Source organism: Urocitellus parryii, chromosome 3 (genome assembly GCF_045843805.1).
Source record: "Urocitellus parryii isolate mUroPar1 chromosome 3, mUroPar1.hap1, whole genome shotgun sequence".
Taxonomy (NCBI): Eukaryota; Metazoa; Chordata; class Mammalia; order Rodentia; family Sciuridae; genus Urocitellus; species Urocitellus parryii.
In genome coordinates this window covers 213,650,779-213,669,743 of record NC_135533.1, presented here as the reverse complement: position 1 = coordinate 213,669,743, position 18,965 = coordinate 213,650,779, and the positions used below count along the sequence as shown (strand labels likewise).

At 40.9% G+C, this 18,965-nt stretch overlaps 2 protein-coding genes across 2 annotated transcripts; both read left to right on the top strand.

Moving 5' to 3' along the window:
* The first annotated feature begins 5,025 nt into the window (after positions 1-5,025).
* LOC113177957 (olfactory receptor 7E24-like) lies at positions 5,026-8,859 on the top strand. The gene is made up of 2 exons (XM_077796571.1): positions 5,026-5,054; positions 7,896-8,859. The coding sequence occupies exons 1-2, from the start codon at positions 5,026-5,028 to the stop codon at positions 8,857-8,859; spliced, it is 993 nt and encodes a 330-aa protein (XP_077652697.1).
* Positions 8,860-11,830: 2,971 nt separating this feature from the next.
* Positions 11,831-15,481, top strand: LOC113177958 (olfactory receptor 7E24-like). Its single transcript, XM_077796570.1, has 2 exons — positions 11,831-11,874; positions 14,548-15,481. Exons 1-2 carry the CDS (start codon positions 11,831-11,833, stop codon positions 15,479-15,481), a joined length of 978 nt encoding a protein of 325 aa, XP_077652696.1.
* The last annotated feature ends 3,484 nt before the right edge of the window (positions 15,482-18,965 follow it).

The following is an 18,965-nucleotide window of genomic DNA, read 5'->3' as shown; positions in this document are numbered from 1 at the left end:
TGGTCCTGTCAATATGCCCCTTTTGTGTTAATTTCCCATGGAGTTCCATAGTAGAATGGTGCAGACTATGTTGGGTGGCAAATTTGGGAAGTGTTTCTATTGGGAATAAGAATTAATATTGGTAATATGAAGACTGTTGGATCTGGATGATGGTTATTGTATCACAACAAAGTCTATATTTAATGCCATTAAACTATGCTATTGATGATGACAATAATGGCAAGTATTTATAATGTAAAAATACATAATGAAAATGTTCTTGGGAAGCTAATTAAAGATGGGGCTGGGGATGTGGCTTAAGCGGTAGTGTGCTCTCGTGGCATGCATGCGGCCCGGGTTCAATCCTCAGCACCACATACAAACAAAGATGTTGTGTCCGCAGAAAACTAAAAAATAAAAATTAAAATTATCTCTCTTTTGTGAAAAAAATAATAAAGAATTCAAGAGTGAAAATGGACTTTTTTCGCAAAGAATCACTGAAAAACATCAGTTGATGTTCATTTTCTACCCTTATTCTTCCACCATTGCTGTTAGGAAATCCTTAGTTTGTGATATGCTCACCTATTGGCCAGCCAGGAGTACTATACAATGAGCCTCCAAGGTCACACTATAGTCAATGGGCAGCCTGTGCCTCTAGCCTTTCAGCTCGATGGCTCCAGTCAGTGTGCCCCACACTGTGTTTCTTCTCACCTGGTTGTGTCTTAGGAAGTCCCTACCTGAGTGTGCACAGATGTCAGCTCTAAAGATGAGGTGGGAGGCCCCTGGGTACCAGCCGTGTGGAATCCACTCTCCTTAGTCACGACCACCTGAGCCCGTGTAAATAGGTAACTGCTGAGGGAGGTGAGGATGGAGGAAGGACCAACATGCAGTGTGGCTGCCCAGAGGGGAGAGCACTGCACAGTGTCAGTCATGGGGACTGAGAGTCGAGGCATGTGTGTGACATCCATGGTGGTGGTGAGCATGGTGGCAATGTCACTACAGTTTTCCTTTCCACCCACACTGCTCCTTCTTACCATACACTATCATCCACATGGAGGGAATGTGCTTCTTCATGGTGTTCTTATCACCTTTATGAAGGTGATGAGGAGGAGGTGGACCTGGATGAGTACAGCATACAAACATATGATCCTTCCATGAGAGATACCTGAGTGTCAGTCACTGAACTGTGTGCTATTTGGAGATTCTTAAATTCTTCTCCAAAATCTTCACCAAGTTATGAGTGCCAGGATATTGTATTTGACAGAGTAGGGAGGATCAGATATTTTTGTAACTTGGGCTAGCAGTTGAAGTCAAATAACTGAAACTATGTGTGAAATGCACTGTGGATTTGTGACACATAGCATCTTGGCTGGACAGAACTGGCAGATTTTCCCTTTCACAAGCAACCTTGTTTCATTTTTCTGTCCCTTCAGAATGGGACTCTATTTTTCTATACCCTTCACTTAGGATTTCCAGTAGATCCCAGGACTAACACTTGAACTAATTCTGGAAAAGTGGCTTAAATGAGACAAAGTTCTAAGGTTAAGAGAGCACAAATCAACCAGCCCAGAGCTCCCTGCGTCCCCCTCTGCAGGACACCTCCTGAATTCTGGGAATCAGCCCTCTTCTTGGGAGAAAGCAAAGCATGTCATGATTTCATGACTACTCAGGGACTTGGAAGTATTTGGTAGGTGCCTGCAGCTAAGACCTCTGGATTCAGCTTAAAATATTGTGATGGATGGAAAACAGTGAAAAGATTAGCATCTCACACTGAGATTCATGATTTGATTTTATTTTCTGTTGTCTCAGCTGGTTCTTTCTTAAACTTGGGGCAGGTTATTAGTGTCTCTGTTACTCAGCAATGTCATCCAAGGTGATTTCTAGTTGAGACAATGTCACTGAATCCAGATTAATGAGCAAACTTGTGCTCCCTACATGATTAATATAGGAGAAGGTATAAAAAATGGGCAAATATGACCTGGATAGTTATTAATAATATGGAAATGCTAATCTTCATACTATGAAAATATCTTGTGACATAAATTTACTGGTTTCACATTTCCAAAATACCCCTTTGTAGTTATATGATACATATATGTGTTAGAATGACCAACTATTTCACTTCTGATATCAAAGAGTCCATACCATACTTGGCACAAGGAGTTAAAAAAATACAAAGAAAGAGTTTTAATCATTGGATAGACCCTGCTCTGTGCACAGGTCCTGGCCATACTCAGTGGGGTTTCAACACACTGGTGTGCTTTCTGTACCTTCATCCCACTCAGGAACGTCCTTCAGAGGCAGCAACAAGGTTGAGTACCTCTTGTTTGTGTCTGTGTCATGGACACATGAGCCCCATACGTCCCCTTCACAGTATATACATCATTCTGTTGCTCACCAACAATGGCAGAGATATTCACAAGCCTATGGCAAACAAAATATTTACAAAGGGGAGTAACAGGAGACCCTTAGAGCTTGGTCTTAGACACACTTTAGAGTTTCACCTAATTCCAATGCTGCAGTGTCCATTGACAATTGTATTCTTCAATAGATTCACTGTTTTCCTGATGACTGAATGTTAAAGTTAAAAAAAAAAAAAGAAAAGAAACAGGGCCTGGGGCTTTGGCTTAGCAGTAAAACACTTGCCTAGTATGAGTGAGGCACTAGGTTCAATTCTTACACTGCATTTAAATAAATAAAATAAAGTTCTATCAACAATTCCCCCTAAACTTTAAAGACAAGCATACAAAAACCCCGTAGCAACAAAGTGAATGCCACTTAAGGGTATACTTAGTTTGGTTCTCATGGCAATTTTTGCTATTTGTATTCTACTCTAATGAGAATGGACCTTGTACTTTCACGTGTAACTAATTAAAACAAATAAAAAATAAAAATTTTTAAAAAAGAATGGGCCTTGAAAACAGATGTACCTTTAAAATTATAGAAATGAAAGTAGTAAATCGAACACACAGCTGAGCTCATCATTAGTTTTGAGGTTTAAAATTCATGTGGAAGTGGATTTTCTTTGTCTTCCCCATTAATGATGGGAAGTCCTTGGAGATTGAGATATCATGAACCAATTAGTCTAATTATAATCTCTGTATTGATCTTCCAAGGTCATATAATAGTCCTCACTCAGCCTGTGCTTGTAGTCCTTCAGTTGATGGCATTGTCCAGTGACCTGTGCAGATGTCTATCCTCTTGAGGTGTGTGCATCAGGAAGCTCCTGAGCACTGGACACAGTTGCTCCTTCCCTGGGCTCCACACTTGGTAGGGTCTCAGGATCAGCACTTCTTGGACATGACCCTGCAGGGAAGCAGCATGACCCAGTAAGTGCAGAGGGGGCCTTGGATGTGGGAAGGACTGGGGAAGTAGTGTTACCTCAGCACAGGGGCAAACACCACAGAGTAGCCAGGTGGGAGGACAGCAGCGTGCATGTTCAATTTAGGATTGTGGGGTTCAAGCTTTTGTTTCAGGTGGGGACATGAGAAATCTTATTCAAAATGTGCTCTCCACCCACACTGGTTCTAATTCACACAGAAATCTCACCCACAACCACACAAAATAGGTCCTCAAAAGGGTTTCCTAAGCTCTATGAAGGGCTAGGGTGGTGGTGATGAAGATGAGGAGGAGGAGGACAGAAGACAGAGCACCATGAACTGAGGTGCAGGGCTTCCCAGGCTCAGGGCTGAGCAATGTGCTCTGTGTCAATTGTTTCATTTCATGTGCACCATCTCACTTCAGTTATATGTGTCCACATTATTATTATTATTGTGTAGAAAATGAAGAAATGTGTTTTACTCATGTAACTTATACTGCTTTGTTAGTATGAAAGAGCACAGCCCTGTTTGTGTTGGGCTTTCTGACCATGGACACAGGGCACTGCATGAGGATCCTGGAAGGCTGTTCCATTAGCAAGCCAAACAGCCCTTCCTCTTCCCTGTCACTGCAGAAAGAGAGCTTTGTCCTCTGTGCCCTTCCTTGTGGGACTCCTGGGGATCACAGGCAGAGCAATGGGGGGCACCTGTTGTATGAATATGGAGGAACAGCCACAGGTCACTGGAGAGGTCACAGTAGGGAGGCTGATGATCATTCAGCACAGATTGTGCTTGGGCCCCTCCAGAACCTCCATGAGCTCACCACATGCCCCTCCATGCTGGAAAACAGCCCGCTGAATCTCAAAGCAGACCTAAGTTCAGGTCTTGTTTTCATCCCTGCTCATGCAGCTGGAAACATTTTTGTAATAGACCCGTGGTTAAGAACTGTAGACCTATGCTGAAAACTGTCTGCTGGGAATTAAATAAAAATATTTAATGTGTCAGTGTCAGTGTAAAAAGAGGTCACTAGTGTTACTAGTGTCTCTCAATTCAGCCTTGTCCTCTTGAGATGATTTCTAGTTGATGCAACTGCAGTGAGTCAGAATTAAGTAGATACTGTTGCTCTTATGTGAAAAATATGGCATATATAAATAAAATCTGGGAAGGATAAAACCTGGATATTATTATTATTGTTTGTAATGACTAGGTTGATCTGCATGCCATTCAACTCATACATCCTGTGACCTGGAGTGACAGTTTTCCTATTTCTGAATGGGACATTTATTTCTGACCCACCTATTAGAATTGTCCCTGGGAGTAGAGACAAATTAAACTAGTGTCTTTCTATGTCCATGCTTTGGACATAGAGACCATTTTATTTTTCTTATTTTTTAAAGATTTTAAAATTTGTTTTAATTAGTTACACATGACTGTAGAATGCATTTCTGTACTTTGATATATCATACGTAGATGGGACATAATTTCTGAGTTTTCTGAGTGTACATGTTGCAGAATCACATTGGTCATGCAGTCACGATATACCCTCAGTAATAATGTCTGCTTCATTCCACACTCTTTCCTATCCCTACATCCCTTCCCTCTGCCTACTCTAAGGTAACACTATTCTTCCCTAGTGCCACATGCCTTAGTGAATTAGCATCCACATATTGCTTTTTATTTAATACTATCCACAGTAGACAAATTTTGAGACATCATGGTGGAGATTTTCATGGGTTTGAAGAAAGGCAATGAGGCAGAGCTGAAGGGGCACTTAATGCTGCAGCCTTCCACTGAGGCACAGAGTTTCACCTCCTTCCAGCCTCCAGTGCCCTTGACCGTGGATTTCTTCTGTAAGAATGGAATCTTACATTAAATCACAATTTTTATTGAGTGACCCAATATTTATTGGGTTTCAAATTTCTCTTTGATGCTACACATGTTGTGGAGATGGTGTTATAATCTGTGTTTCCCTTAAGCCTTGAGCAGGGAAAGGAGGAGAGATTCGAACACTGTGCACACACTGGCAGGTGGGATGTGGGTCTGAAATGCTGCCTTCCTGACTCCAGCCCAGGCACCAGCTCTTCTGCTTCAGCCAGAGCAAATAGTATTCCTTGCACAAGATGAAATTTCTTCTGGGGTCTTGAAGGACAAAATATTACTAGTTAGTTTTTAGCCTCATATTCATTATATATATTAAGATTGAGAAGATGTAGGTGATATTGACTGTCCTCATAGTGACATAAATGCTGGTCATTAATAGTATATTTGTACATTGGAAACCATTCAACTATTCCTGGCCAACGTTATTACACAGGCACTCTTACTTGTGTGACTTGGTGAGAGGCAAAAGCATTTTGAAATTTTTGACATATTAATAAACTTCCCCATTAAATGGTGTCCTTTCTTCAGGTAACACTTCGCATCAGATAGACTTTGAAGAAGAGGAATGTACTTCACAGATGGAATTAATGTAACCTAGTACTTTGCAGGGGCAATAAGTATGGTGTTGCAGACTACTTAGATGAGCTTTGGATACTTTTAAGGCAATTTTGTAAAGGAAACCCTATGATAGATAATACTGACATGGAAACACCAACAGAAAATTATACCTTCCCACTTCATGACAGAAGATGTGTTTGGAGACAGGTTTGCAAGAGAATGGAATCAGGCAGAGATACTAAGCCTCATGTTTTGTAGGTAATGATTCAGTCTCTATCCAATGTTAGTCCTGAGTCAAGTATTATTGAATTTGTGGGCTATAACAGAAGTCGTGAGTATTATTGACTATTATAATTTCCAATATTCAAAGAGCATGCTCTAAAAGCCAGGAGGTTTTTATTCAGTGTATTCCAATTCTGGTGTAAGGACAATTGAAGACTTCACATGCAGATATGCTGATTAAATTGGTGTTGGTCTGACATTGGGGAATGTGGATTATCTAAAATATCCAAAAGTGCATATGTTAACAATGAGACATAAGCACTAGGTATGCAATTGGAAAGATTTAAAAATAAATTTTCAAACTATATACAAGGTAGGTAATTATTTACAATTTGGAAATTCCCAGGAGTATTTACTATCTCCTTGACTGTTTATTATCATTTTTTCATCATTTTCCAATTTAATTACATTGAGAACTTACAATGAATGAACCTGTTTCCCTCATGTGGCTGAAATAAAGGAATTGCAAGCCACATGTCAGTAATGAACAGACATTCCATGAAGAGGAAATGAAGTGGTTGCATGAAAGGCTGAGCTTTGGGGCTTTGTTTGGGATTAAATCTTAAAACTATAAACTTGAAGTTTTGAGATCACAAATCCATGAAGCAGTTTTAGCAGGCCAGGTGGAGTAGAGAGAGTCAAGGAAAAGAAAAAGAGTGAAGAGCCATTTTACACAGCAGATATTTTATTGATATTATATGTGTTGATTCAAATAAGCCTGCAGAAAATTAAACTCTTCAGAGGAGTTGATGTTACATCATGTGTCCTCCAAGAGCTCATGTGTAAGACAATGCAAGAAAATTTAGAGATGAAATGTTTGAGTTATAGGAGGCTTCACCTAATCAGTATATTAATTCCCAGATAGGAATTAACTGGGTGGTGCCTGAAGGCAGATAGAGTGTGGCTGGAGGAGGTGGGTCCCGGGGGGCATGCCTTTGGAGTTTCTATTTTGTTCTTTCTGAGAAAACACTCTCTCCACTTTCTGGGTGACCCATTCCAGCTGTACACACTTCTGCCATGATGTTCTGCCTCACCTCAGGCAGAACCAGGGAATGAACTAGGCCATCGATGAACTATGACCGTGAGCCCCAAATAAACTTTTCCTCCTCTAAATTGTTCTTGTCAGGTCTTTTGGTCACAGAAATGAAAAACCTGACTAAACAACTTCTTACAGCTTATGATTTTTATGACTCGTACAGGGCACACTATTGCCACATTTGTGGTCAGTGCTACTTTTGATATTGTGCACTGAATCATTCATATTTATTCAAATTTTAAGTTTCCAATGACAAGGATGTTTATTTTATATTCTATCATTTTTAAAGAAAAAAAAATACAAATCCACACAGGAGGCAAATGAGAAGTGGAAAGAATGATGAGACCCCTTGCAGTAAAAGGGCACATGCTGCTCTCCGGTCAGGATCCCTCACCCTTGCTCTAGTATTCAGGAAAATCAGTCCTTGCACAATTGTAAAAATCTTGTCTAAGAACTTTGTCCAAAGGCCTGAAAATAAAATAATGTATCCAACTGCTTCTTAATTTCCCTTAAAGGAAGGCCATTCCTCATTAACTATTTTTTTCTTTAAACAATAAGACATATTTCATTGTGATCATGAATTTCTCTCCTCGGCTCCTGGATTTCAAACATTGCTCAGTTCAATATCTCTCAGGTGAGTATGGAAAGAGGGTTGAATGAGGGATAAAGGGAAATGAAAGAGTGTGCAGAGGCTGGGTGTTTCACTAGTGAGCATTATTATTGAAGGTGCACAGACCTAAGTGTGAGCACCTTCCTTGTGCCTGCCTGAATCACAAGTATACAGAGTGATGGGTGCTTATTTTGTTATTTTCCTTTTCTCACCCTCACTGCTTTTTCAAAAGGTGTCCAAGCAAAAAAGACACACAAAATCTAACAGGTGTCTCTGAATTCCAACTCCTGAGCCTGTCCGAGGATCCAGACCTGCAGCCCGTCCTCTTTGGACTGTTCCTGTCCATGTACCTGGTCACAGTGCTTGGGAACCTGCTCATCATCCTGGCTGTCAGCTCTGACCCCCACCTCCACACCCCCATGTACTTCTTCCTCTCCAACCTGTCCTTGGCTGACATTGGTTTCATCTCTACCACAGTCCCAAAGATGCTGGTGAACATCCAGACTAACAGCAGAGTCATCTCCTACGTGGGCTGCCTGACACAGATGTCTCTTTTTGCCATTTTTGTCTGTATGGATGACATGCTTCTGACTGTGATGGCCTATGACCGGTATGTGGCCATCTGTCACCCTCTGCAGTATTCAGTTATTATGAGCCCTCGCTTCTGTGGCTTCTTAGTTTTGGTGTCTTTCTTGCTGAGTCTTTTGGACTCCCAGCTGCACAGTTTGATGATTTTAAAAATTACCAGCTTCAAGGATGTGGAAATTTCTAGTTTCTTTTGTGACCCTTCTCAACTTCTGAATCTTTCCTGTTTGAACACCTTCTCTGATAACATTGTGAAATATTTACTTGTTGTCATATATAGCCTTTTTCCCATCTCAGGGATCTTTTTCTCCTACTACAAAATTATTTCCTCCATTCTGAGGATCCCATCCTCAGGTGGGAAGTACAAAGCCTTCTCCACCTGTGGGTCTCACCTGGCAATTGTTTGCTTATTTTTTGGAACAGCCTCAGGGGTGTACCTTGGATCAGCTGTGTCACATTCTCCCAGAAATGGTGTGGTGGCCTCAATGATGTACACTGTGGTCACCCCCATGCTGAATCCTTTCATCTACAGCCTGAGGAACAGGGACATTAAAAGGGCCCTGAGGAGGCTGCAAGCAGGACGGTCTAATCTCACCCCTTGTGGTGTCTAATTGCAATATGTGTTGGAAAATGCAGAAAAGCTAAATACTTTGTTCTGTCAATATGCCCCTGGGTCTAATTTCTCACCAAGTTTTATAGTAGAATGGTTGGAACTCATGTTGGGAAAGGATGTTTGGATGTTTTCACATTGGGAACACATTTTTAGTTTGATGAGATGAAAAATATTGGAGATAGTTGATAGTGACTGTTTCACAACTCTGTCAATATTTAATGCCCCTGAGATATGCAATTGACAATGGTAATTAATGATTGCAAGTATTTGTAACTTAAAATTTCCATAATGAAAGAGGACTTTATAAACCACTATGTTTAAAACACAATTAAAGAAATCAATAGTACAAATGGACTTCTTTTTTTATTTAAAAAATGCTTAAATGACATTAGCTGATGTTCATTTTTTACCCTTCTTCCTACCAAATCATTATTAGGACATCTTAGAGTCTGTGATAGGCTCGCCTCTTGGCCAGTCAGAAGTTGTATGCATTGAGCCTCCAAGGTCACACCACAGTTAATGGGCAGCCTGTGCATCCACCCTTTCAGCTTGATGACTCCAGTCAGGTGGGCCCCATCCTGTGTTTCTTCTCACCCTGGTTGTGTCTTAGGAAGTCCCTACCTGAGCGTGCACAGATGTCAGCTCTAAAGATGAGGTGGGAGGCCCCTGGGTGCCAGCCATGTGGAATCCACTCTCCTTAGTCACGACCACCTGAGCCCGTGTAAATAGGTAACTGCTGAGGGAGGTGAGGATGGAGGAAGGACCAACATGCAGTGTGGCTGCCCAGAGGGGAGAGCACTGCACAGTGTCAGTCATGGGGACTGAGAGTCGAGGCATGTGTGTGACATCCATGGTGGTGGTGAGCATGGTGGCAATGTCACTACAGTTTTCCTTTCCTCCCACACTGATCCTTCTTTCCACACACTGTCATCCACAGGGAGGGAATGTGCTCCTTCATGCTGTCCTTATCACCTTTATGGAGGTGATGAGGAGGAGGTGGACCTGGAGGAGGATAGCACACAAATATATGATCCTTCCATGAGAGATCCCTGGGTGCCAGGCACTGAACTGTGTACTATTTGTAGATTATTTCATTCATCTGCAAAATCTTCACCAAGGTATAAGTGCCATGATATTTTATTTGATAGAATAGAGAGGATCAGAGTTTTTAGTAACTGTGCTAGGAGTTTTGGTCAAATAACAAGGCATGTGTGAAATGCACTGTGGGTTTGACTCACATGACATCTGAGCAGGAAAGTGCTGGCAGGTTGTCCCCTCTACAATCAACACTGAGCTTCACTTTTGTGTGTTTGCAGGATGGGACCCCTTTCCTCTGCACTTCCCTTTCAGATTTCTGGTAGATCCTAGGACAAAGCAGTGAGTAGCATCAGTTGCACCAGTTCAGTAAGAATGACTGAGAGGGAACAAAGGTCTATGGTCAAGTGGGCCAAGTAATTCACTATCTACCTCCCTTTTCCCCACTCCAGCAGACCCATGAAGCTGCCTCAAGCTCTTGCATTCTGGTAAATAGTCCTCTTATCTGAATAGGAGATAAGCAGGTCATTACTCTTTAGGAATCTTGAAAGAGCTAGGATAACCAGAGAGGTGCCTGTAGCTAAGACCTCTGGATTCAGCTTAAAATATTCTGATGGTTGGAAAACAGCGAAAAAGATTAGTGCATCATATCCAGGAATTCATAGGGTAATTTTTACTGCTGTTGGCTGAACTCCTCTTTCTGCAACAAAGGCAGGTTGTTACTGTCCTTGAAATCACTGGACCTGCTTTCTAATTGATATAGTATAATGTGTCAAATGCATTCTACTATCAGGTGTAACTAATCGGAACAACATCAAACTACAAAACAAAGCATCAGTGTGATGAAGATGTTTTGCAGGTATGAATTATAGACCAAAGTCAGATGGTTATAATTAATATGGAAAGTCTAAACTTGCAACTATTCAACTGAAATATTTTTGAACTCAAGTTACTGTTTTTATATTTCTATAATTTTGCATCTTTATATATCCTTATTTAAATGTATGATGTATATTTGAATACAACGACCATCTCCCATTTATTTCTGCTTCTCCAGAGCTTGTACCATGTTAGGCACAGAGGAGATAAAAAATAGCAATGTGTTGAACACTAGCTGTGTGCACAGGTCCTGGCCCTCCTTGCTCAGTGGGGTTTCAACCCCCTGGTGCTCTCCTGTCTATACCTTCCTCCTGCTCAGGAATGTCCCACAGAGCCAGAGACTAGACTGAGCATCTCTTGTTTGGGCCTGTGTCATGGACACCAGAACCCCATACTTCCCTTAGCAGCATCTACAACCTTCAATTGCTCACAAACAATGGCAGGAATGTCCCTGAACCTAGGAGAAGAAAGTAGAAACAGAGGTAAGTGACAGGAGACCCTTAGAGCTTTGCCTGAGACACATTGTACTTTCACATTATTCCAATATGACAGCAGAATCCTTTGACAATTATTCTGAACAGTGCACCCACTATTTTTTAATGAGTGAATGCTTAATTAAAAAAATTTAAAGACCAAATAAATATCATTAAAATGTATACTTCCGATGGTTCAAGTAGTAATGTCTTGTGATTGATATTTTAACCTAATAACAATGGATCTTAAAAGTTGGTGTAGCTATTAAAAACTCAGAAGTGAAAGAAGTAATTGAATGAAGAAGGTTCTAACCAATTATGGCTAGGGTCCAAATCTTAAGTGATCTTCATTTTCTTTTCTTCATTTTCCTGCATTAATGTTGGGACGTCCTTAGAGATGGCATAACATGGACCAATTAGTCTAATTGTGAGCTCTGTGCATTGAGCTTCCAAGGTCCTATATTAGTCCACAGTCAGCCTGTGCCTGCAGCCCTTCAGTGGATGGTTCCTGACCAGTGAGTTGCATGGCTGTGTCCCCTACTGTGGTTCTACATTGGGAAGCACGCAGCTGACAGCATATTCATGGGAATTCTGGGCACAGAGTCTGAGTCTTTGTTGGGCATCAGGTATGGGTGGGTCTTGGCATGTGCACTTCTTTTTTAAAAATATTTTTTAGTTGTAGATGGACACAATATCTTTATTTATTTATTTTTATGTGGTGCTGAGAATCAAACCCAGTGACTCACACCTGCGAGGCAGGCACTATACCACTGAGCTACAACCCCAGCCCAGCACGTGCACTTCTTTGTCATGAGCCAGCAGAGAACCAGCACAACCCAGTAAGTGCAGAGGGAGCCTTGGGATACAGGAAGGAACTATTGTTTCTGTATCACAAGGACAAACATCACTTTGAGTATCCAGATAGGAAAATTCCAGTGTGTCAATTTTCATGTCTGTTGCTTGTGAATCTTATGATTTTATTTTAGGGAAGATATGATTTGCATCCCCCTCCCACTGGTTCCATTTCCCATAGAAATCTCACCCACAACAGCAGAAAGTGGGTTCTTCAAAAGGGTTCCCAAAGGTCTACAAAAGAACTATGGTGGTGGCGACAGGATGATGAGAAGAATGAGAGAAGCTAGAGCATCTTGATAGGAGGTGCAGGGCTTCCCAGGCTCAGGTGCTGAGCAACATGGGATACGCAATCTGTTTCATTTCATGTATATCACCGTGCTCCAGTTATGCATGCCCAATTTATTATTCCTTTACAGTAATCAATGAAGAACATTATATTTATGCAACTTCCTCTTGTTTGTCAAGTAGGAAAGAGCGAAGCCTTGTGTGCACTGGTCTGTATGGCCATGGACACAGGGCTTCACAGGAGAACCCTGGCAGGCTGTCCCATCAACAAGCCAAACAGCCCTTCCTCTTCCCTGTCACTGGAGAAAGAGAGCCTTGTCCTCTGTGCTCTTCCTTGTGGGATTCCTGGGGATCACAGGGGAGAACAGTGGGGGCGCCTGCTCCATGCACTATGGAGGAACAGCCACAGGTCACAGGAGAGGTCACAGTAGGGGAGGCTGATGATCATTCAGCACAGATTGTGCTTGGGCCCCTCCAAAACCTCCGTGAGCTCACCACATGCCCCCTCCATGCTGGAAAAGTGTCCTCTTAAAGGAAAACCTAATATTGAGTCTTGATATTATTCTCACAAACCTGGAAAGTCTTTAAATGTATACCCAAGATGTAACTGTAGTTAAGACCTCATGACCTAGGTAGAAACCTTTGTTGGGTAGGAAAGAATAAAAAAAACATGTTGTTGATGGGTCTCAGATTCTGTCAGTCCTCTGTGAAGTAGGTCAGGTTACTAGTGTCTGGATTCAGAATTGTCATCTGAATTGATTTCCCATTGATGCAACTGTGTTAAGGAATAAATAGGTACTAGCTGCTCTTTGGGTCAGAAGTGTCTACATTATTTCCTGTACTGTTCTGTTTGCTGTTATCCAATTCAATCACAGTGAGAACTGAAAAGTAATGAACCCACGATTGGCTTAAGTGAGGAATTGGAATCCACGTTTCAGAAATGACCAGGATGATCACGAAGTGGAAATGAGGTGGTTGGAAATGAGACCTGAGCTTTGGGGCTGTCCTTGTGAGATAGTCCTAAACTATGAAACTTTTGGGTTGAGATAACAAAACCATGAAGCGGTTTTCATAAGCCAGATGGTATACAGAATTAAGAAAAAGAAAATGAGCGAGGAGCCTTTTGATACAGCAAATATGTTAATGATATTATACGGCTTGATTACAAATAAAACTGCATAAGATTAAAGTATTCAAAGTGTTTCTTATCACTTAATTTTTCAATAACATTTAATTGTGCCACAGTCGTGGTCAGTGTTACTATTGATTATATGCATTTAACTCAACCATATTTATTGATATTTGAACTTTTCTAAAGACAAGGCTACTTATTTTATATTATCTAATCTTTGAACAGTAAATTTAAATCCACAGAAGAGGGAAATGAGGAAACCAAAGAATGATGGAACTCTTTGATGGTCTTATAGCCATTCTTTCTGACTGTGACTCATCACCCTCAGTTTATTTATCAGAGATTGGAGTTCAGAAGGTGTCTTAGAAGGAATAAGTCAACAATATTATCTCAGTACTTAGAATTTTAAAAAAAGGTAAATTGGACTGGTTCTTAATTAATTTTTATAATTAATTAATTTTTTCTTAATAGGAAAGCCATTATTTATTCTCTGTTTTCCCTCATACAGTAGACTATATTTTACTGTGATCACAAACATCTTCTTTCTAGACCGGAGTTTCTATCATTGCTCAGTTCAATGTCTACAAATAGGTAGAAAAGAGGGGTGAAAAAAATTGTCACAACTTCTTAGAAGAAAACAAGGTAAATTGAACTGGTTTTTCAGTAACTTTTATGAAGATTATTTATTCTTCATAGGAAAATTATTACTTCTCCCCCACTTTTTTCTTAAACAGTAGATTATATTTTATTGTGATCATGAACTTCTTGCCTTTGCTCCTGGGTTTTTAACTTTGTTCAGTTCAATGTCTCCAAACAGGGTGTGGAAAGAGGAGTGAATGACGGAGAGAGCTACAGTGAGAGGGTGCAAGACTGCGTGCTTTACTACTGAGAACTATGCTGAGGGCGTATGGATCTCTAGTGTGAGCAGCTTCCTAGTGAATACCTGAATTCAAATGGACAGAGTGAGGTGGGAATGATGATGTTTTGTTGTTGTTGTTGTTGTTTACACTCTTTGCCTTTCCCAAAGGTGTCCAGAAACACAAAATGTAACAGGCATATTAGAATTTCATCTCCTGGGCCTCTCAGAGGATCCAGACCTGCAGCCCCTCCTCTTTGGACTGTTCCTGTGCATATACCTGGTCACAGTGTTTGGGAACCTGCTCATCATCCTGGCTGTCAGCTCTGACTCCCACCTCCACACCCCCATGTACTTCTTCCTCTCCAACCTGTCCTTGGCTGACATCGGTTTCTCCTCCACCACCGTCCCAAGAATGATCATGAACATCCAAACTCACAGCAGAGCCATCTCCTATGTGGGCTGCCTGACACAGATGTCCTTTTTTATCTTTTTTGGATGTATGGATGATCTGCTTCTGACTGTGATGGCTTATGACAGGTTTGTGGCCATCTGTCACCCTCTGCATTATCTGGTCATTATGAGCCCTCGCCATTGTGGCTTCTTAACTATGGTGTCATTTTTGCTGAGTCTTTTGGACTTCCAGATGCACAGTTTCATGACCTTAAAAATTACCAGCTTCAAGGATGTGGAAATTTCTAGTTTCTTCTGTGACCCTTCTCAACTCCTGAATCTCTCCTGTTCCAACACCTTCTCTGATAACATTGTCAAGTATTTTCTGGGAGCCTTCTATGGCCTTTTCCCCATCTCAGGGATCCTTTTCTCTTACTACAAAATTATTTCCTCCATTCTGAGGATCCCCTCCTTAGGTGGGAAGTACAAAGCCTTCTCCACCTGTGGGTCTCATCTGGCAGTTGTTTGCTTATTTTTAGGGACAGCCTCCACAGTGTACCTTGGATCAGTTGCATCACATTCTCCCAGGAAGGGTGCAGTGGCTTCTGTGATGTACACTATGGTCACCCCCATGTTGAACCCCTTCATCTACAGCCTGAGGAACAGGGACATTAAAAGTGCCCTGGGGAGGCTGTACAGCAGGTCACTCTGATCTCAGCAACTTTAGATTCCAGTTGCAATATAAATTGCAAAAATTCTGCAAAGCTAAACGTCCAGTTGTATTAATCTGCATTTTCAGTAATTATAAGGACTTTAATAATAATGGGTTTTTAGTGAAATGGGTGTAGCCAGTGTTGGGAAGAAATGTTTGGGAGTTCTTTATGTGGGAATAAAGTATCACTTTGGAAAAATGAAAGATTTTGGAAATGATGATGAATATTTCATAAAAAATACTGATGTGATTAGTGCTGCTGTTGATCAATATACTTGGGAATGATGGAAATTATCATATTTGTAACTTAATTTTACTGGAACAATAGTAATTGAAAAGCTAAAATGTTTTAAAATTTAAGTTAATATTATAGAACAGCCTCTTCATTAGTGGAGATCAATGATAAATACTCATTCATGTTCATTTTCTCCTCCTCTTCTTCATCATTAATATTAGGAAGCTCTTAGAGTTGTTGATGTGCTTCAAATACTTGGTTATTTAAGAGAACTATACACTGCTTCTCCAAGGTCCCATAATAGTTAACCATCAGCCTGTGCCTCCAGGCCTTCAGCGTGAGGACCCCAGTCCAGTGGGCTCCATTCCTGCCTCTCCTCCTGCTGTGGGTATCTGTTAATGGAGCTCCTAGCTGAGCCTGAGCTGATACCTCGAGGCTGAAGTGGGGCCACTGGGCACCAGGGATTTGGAGATTTGGAGCTGCCCTCTTTAGTCCTAAGTCAGGAAAGCCCAGGGTGAATCTGTAACTGCTGTGGGAGGGGAAGGGTGGAGGAAGGACATTCCACAGCATTATTTCTTCACCATCAGGAGGAGCATGCAGGTTGTGTACCCAGATGGGAGAACAAGGTGCAGTTATGATATTGTGAGTTCATATGCCTGGTTGTGGTGAGCTCTACAGGAAGCTCATGGAAAGTCCTGCCTTACTGCCACACTGACTCTTCTTTCCATACACTGTCACCCACAAGAGGAGAATGTGTGTCCTTTTAAACTGTCCTTGACACTCCAGAAGGTCTAAAAGTGAGGATGAGGATGAAGATGAGGATGAGGATGAGGAGAGAATCCAAACATTACAAGGCTTTACTGAAACAATTTTGAATGCCAGATTGTGAGTTCTGCCTTATTTGTAGATGGTTTAAATTCCTGTGCAGGGTCTTCCCCAGGTATAGGTTATTTTATTTAAGAGAACTGAAAGCAGCGCAGGTGTTTATGTAATTGTGGTAGGTTTTTAGGTTGAATAATTGAGGCTATGTTTGAATTCACTGTAGATTTTAGTCACATGGAGTCTTGTTAGGCCAGTGCTGGTGCCAGGTTGTCCACTTCATAGGTGCCCCTATGGCTCCAGGATGGGACCCTTTTCCTGTGCACTTCTGTTTGGAATTTCTGGCCTACCAGGTCCCAGGACAGAGCAGTCAGTGGCATCAGGTGCAGCAATTTAGGAAGAATATCTGAGATGAGCCAAAGATCTCAGGTCAAGTGGGCACAAATAATCCAGCATGGACTGTTGGGAGCAGCAAATAAATAATTGCTTTGAACTCCATATCCTTGGAAAGCTTGACTGTTGCATCTGGGCATCTTTCCATGGGAAGGTGTAGAAGAACAAGCCCATTTGTAGGTGCCCACTGTTAATGGGGCCAATTCCATGCCTGGCATGGAATTTATGAGTTCCATAGCTTTGAACTTAGACACCCACTAGCCTTGGGTAGAAGAGATTCCAGTGCACCTAAACAGCCTTGAGGCCCCGCTGCCTGCAGAAGGAAGAATTACTGTGCAAGCAATGAGGCCTTGAGCAGGCCAATTTCCCACTCCCTCTGGCCTCTGGCTTATCTTAAAGAAGGCTTCCTAACAATGAAGTCCCTCAATGTGTTCCCCTATAAAATAAAGTTTGGGGGGCTTTCTCTCTTTGTTAGAGATCCCATCCACCCACCAGGCCCCAGCTGTGAACCTATTTTCTGTGTCTTTTTTCTTTATTTCTCTTTTTTTATTTAGACAATATCCTTTATTAGATTCTGAATGCATTGACATATTTTCTGTGTAGCATATTTATATGAGATATATTGATATTGTGAGGCATATGTCTTAATAATATGGCATATAATACATTTTTCTTCTTAAGTATCTTTGACCACATAACTCATAAATGGGACACTAGCCACAATGCATTTGAAGGGGAGAAAAGTTCTTTAAATCATGGAGGAAGACATTTTCTGTTAAAAATCCTGATATAATGCATCATTTCTTTCAAAACAGAGTTGACTTTATCTCATGCAGTTATGTGACCCTTCAAGAAACAAATTTTAAGTAATGGAAAAATGTGATAACTCAACTTTCAGAGAAACTAAAGTTTATTTAAAACTTTATAACTGATGCCTATGCCTACTTACATAGCTCAAACTCTCAAAACCATTTTGACTTCAACTTTAGTTCATACAAATCATAGTTGTGTTCTATAATAATCCTTTTTAAGTATTGATTAAATTTTCTATTTTTAAATAAAAATAGGCAATTTTGGACTTTTGACCTTTGTTACTAGAAAGTAGGATAGTGTATTCATTTGGGTATATATAGTTAAAATGAAAATGAATAGAGAGAAATAAAAATGAATTAGTATGGGTATAGCACTTCCTAATGATACATGAATATCTATAGTGATATAAGATGGTAAAGAATGTTACCCAAAACAAGTTAATTTTCAAAAGGTTAACCAGGATTTGTACATATCAGAATTCAGGAGGATATAATTATTCAAGGCAGAATTAATGAAATTCAAATGAAAAGGCTTAATCTCAATATGAGTGCACGGGTTTTGCATAAAGAAGAGAAAATGAACATGATACTTCCAATTACACTGATTTGTAATAACTTTCTAAAATTTTTATTAAACCAAACTGGAAATTATTCAGTGGATATAGTTTTATATTTCAGACTTTTCTCTAATAGCATTGCCAAGTATTTTCTTGGAGTCATATATGGCCTTTTCCCCATCTCAGGGATCCTTTTCTCTTATTATAAGATTGTTTCCTCCATTCTGAGGATCCCATCCTCAGGGGGGAGGTACAAAGCCTTCTCCACCTGTGGCTCTCACCTCTCAGTAGTTTGCTTATTTTATGGAACTGGCATAGGAGTGTACCTTTTTTCCAATAAGTCATCTTCCACCAAAAAAGGTACAGTGGCCTCAGTGATGTACACTGTGGTCACCCCCATGCTGAACCCCTTCATCTACAGCCTGAGGAACAGGGACATTAAAAGGGCCTTGAGGAGGCTGATCTTTGTCCCTGTGGGTTCTGGTTGCAATGTGTGTGGGAAAATGCAGTGAAGCTAAATACCTGGTCCTGTCAATATGCCCCTTTTGTGTTAATTTCCCATGGAGTTCCATAGTAGAATGGTGCAGACTATGTTGGGTGGCAAATTTGGGAAGTGTTTCTATTGGGAATAAGACTTAATATTGGTAATATGAAGACTGTTGGATCTG

What these genes read in the sequence shown, in the direction of transcription:
- LOC113177957 (XM_077796571.1), top strand. Translation starts at nt 5,026, where the DNA reads ATGGGTTTGAAGAAAGGCAATGAGGCAGA. An exon ending in AAGAAAGGCAATGAGGCAGA is followed by an intron (nt 5,055 to 7,895) that starts GCTGAAGGGGCA and finishes CTTTTTCAAAAG; the next exon opens with GTGTCCAAGCAAAAAAGACA.
- LOC113177958 (XM_077796570.1), top strand. Translation starts at nt 11,831, where the DNA reads ATGGGAATTCTGGGCACAGAGTCTGAGTCTTTGTTGGGCATCAG. An exon ending in GAGTCTTTGTTGGGCATCAG is followed by an intron (nt 11,875 to 14,547) that starts GTATGGGTGGGT and finishes CCTTTCCCAAAG; the next exon opens with GTGTCCAGAAACACAAAATG.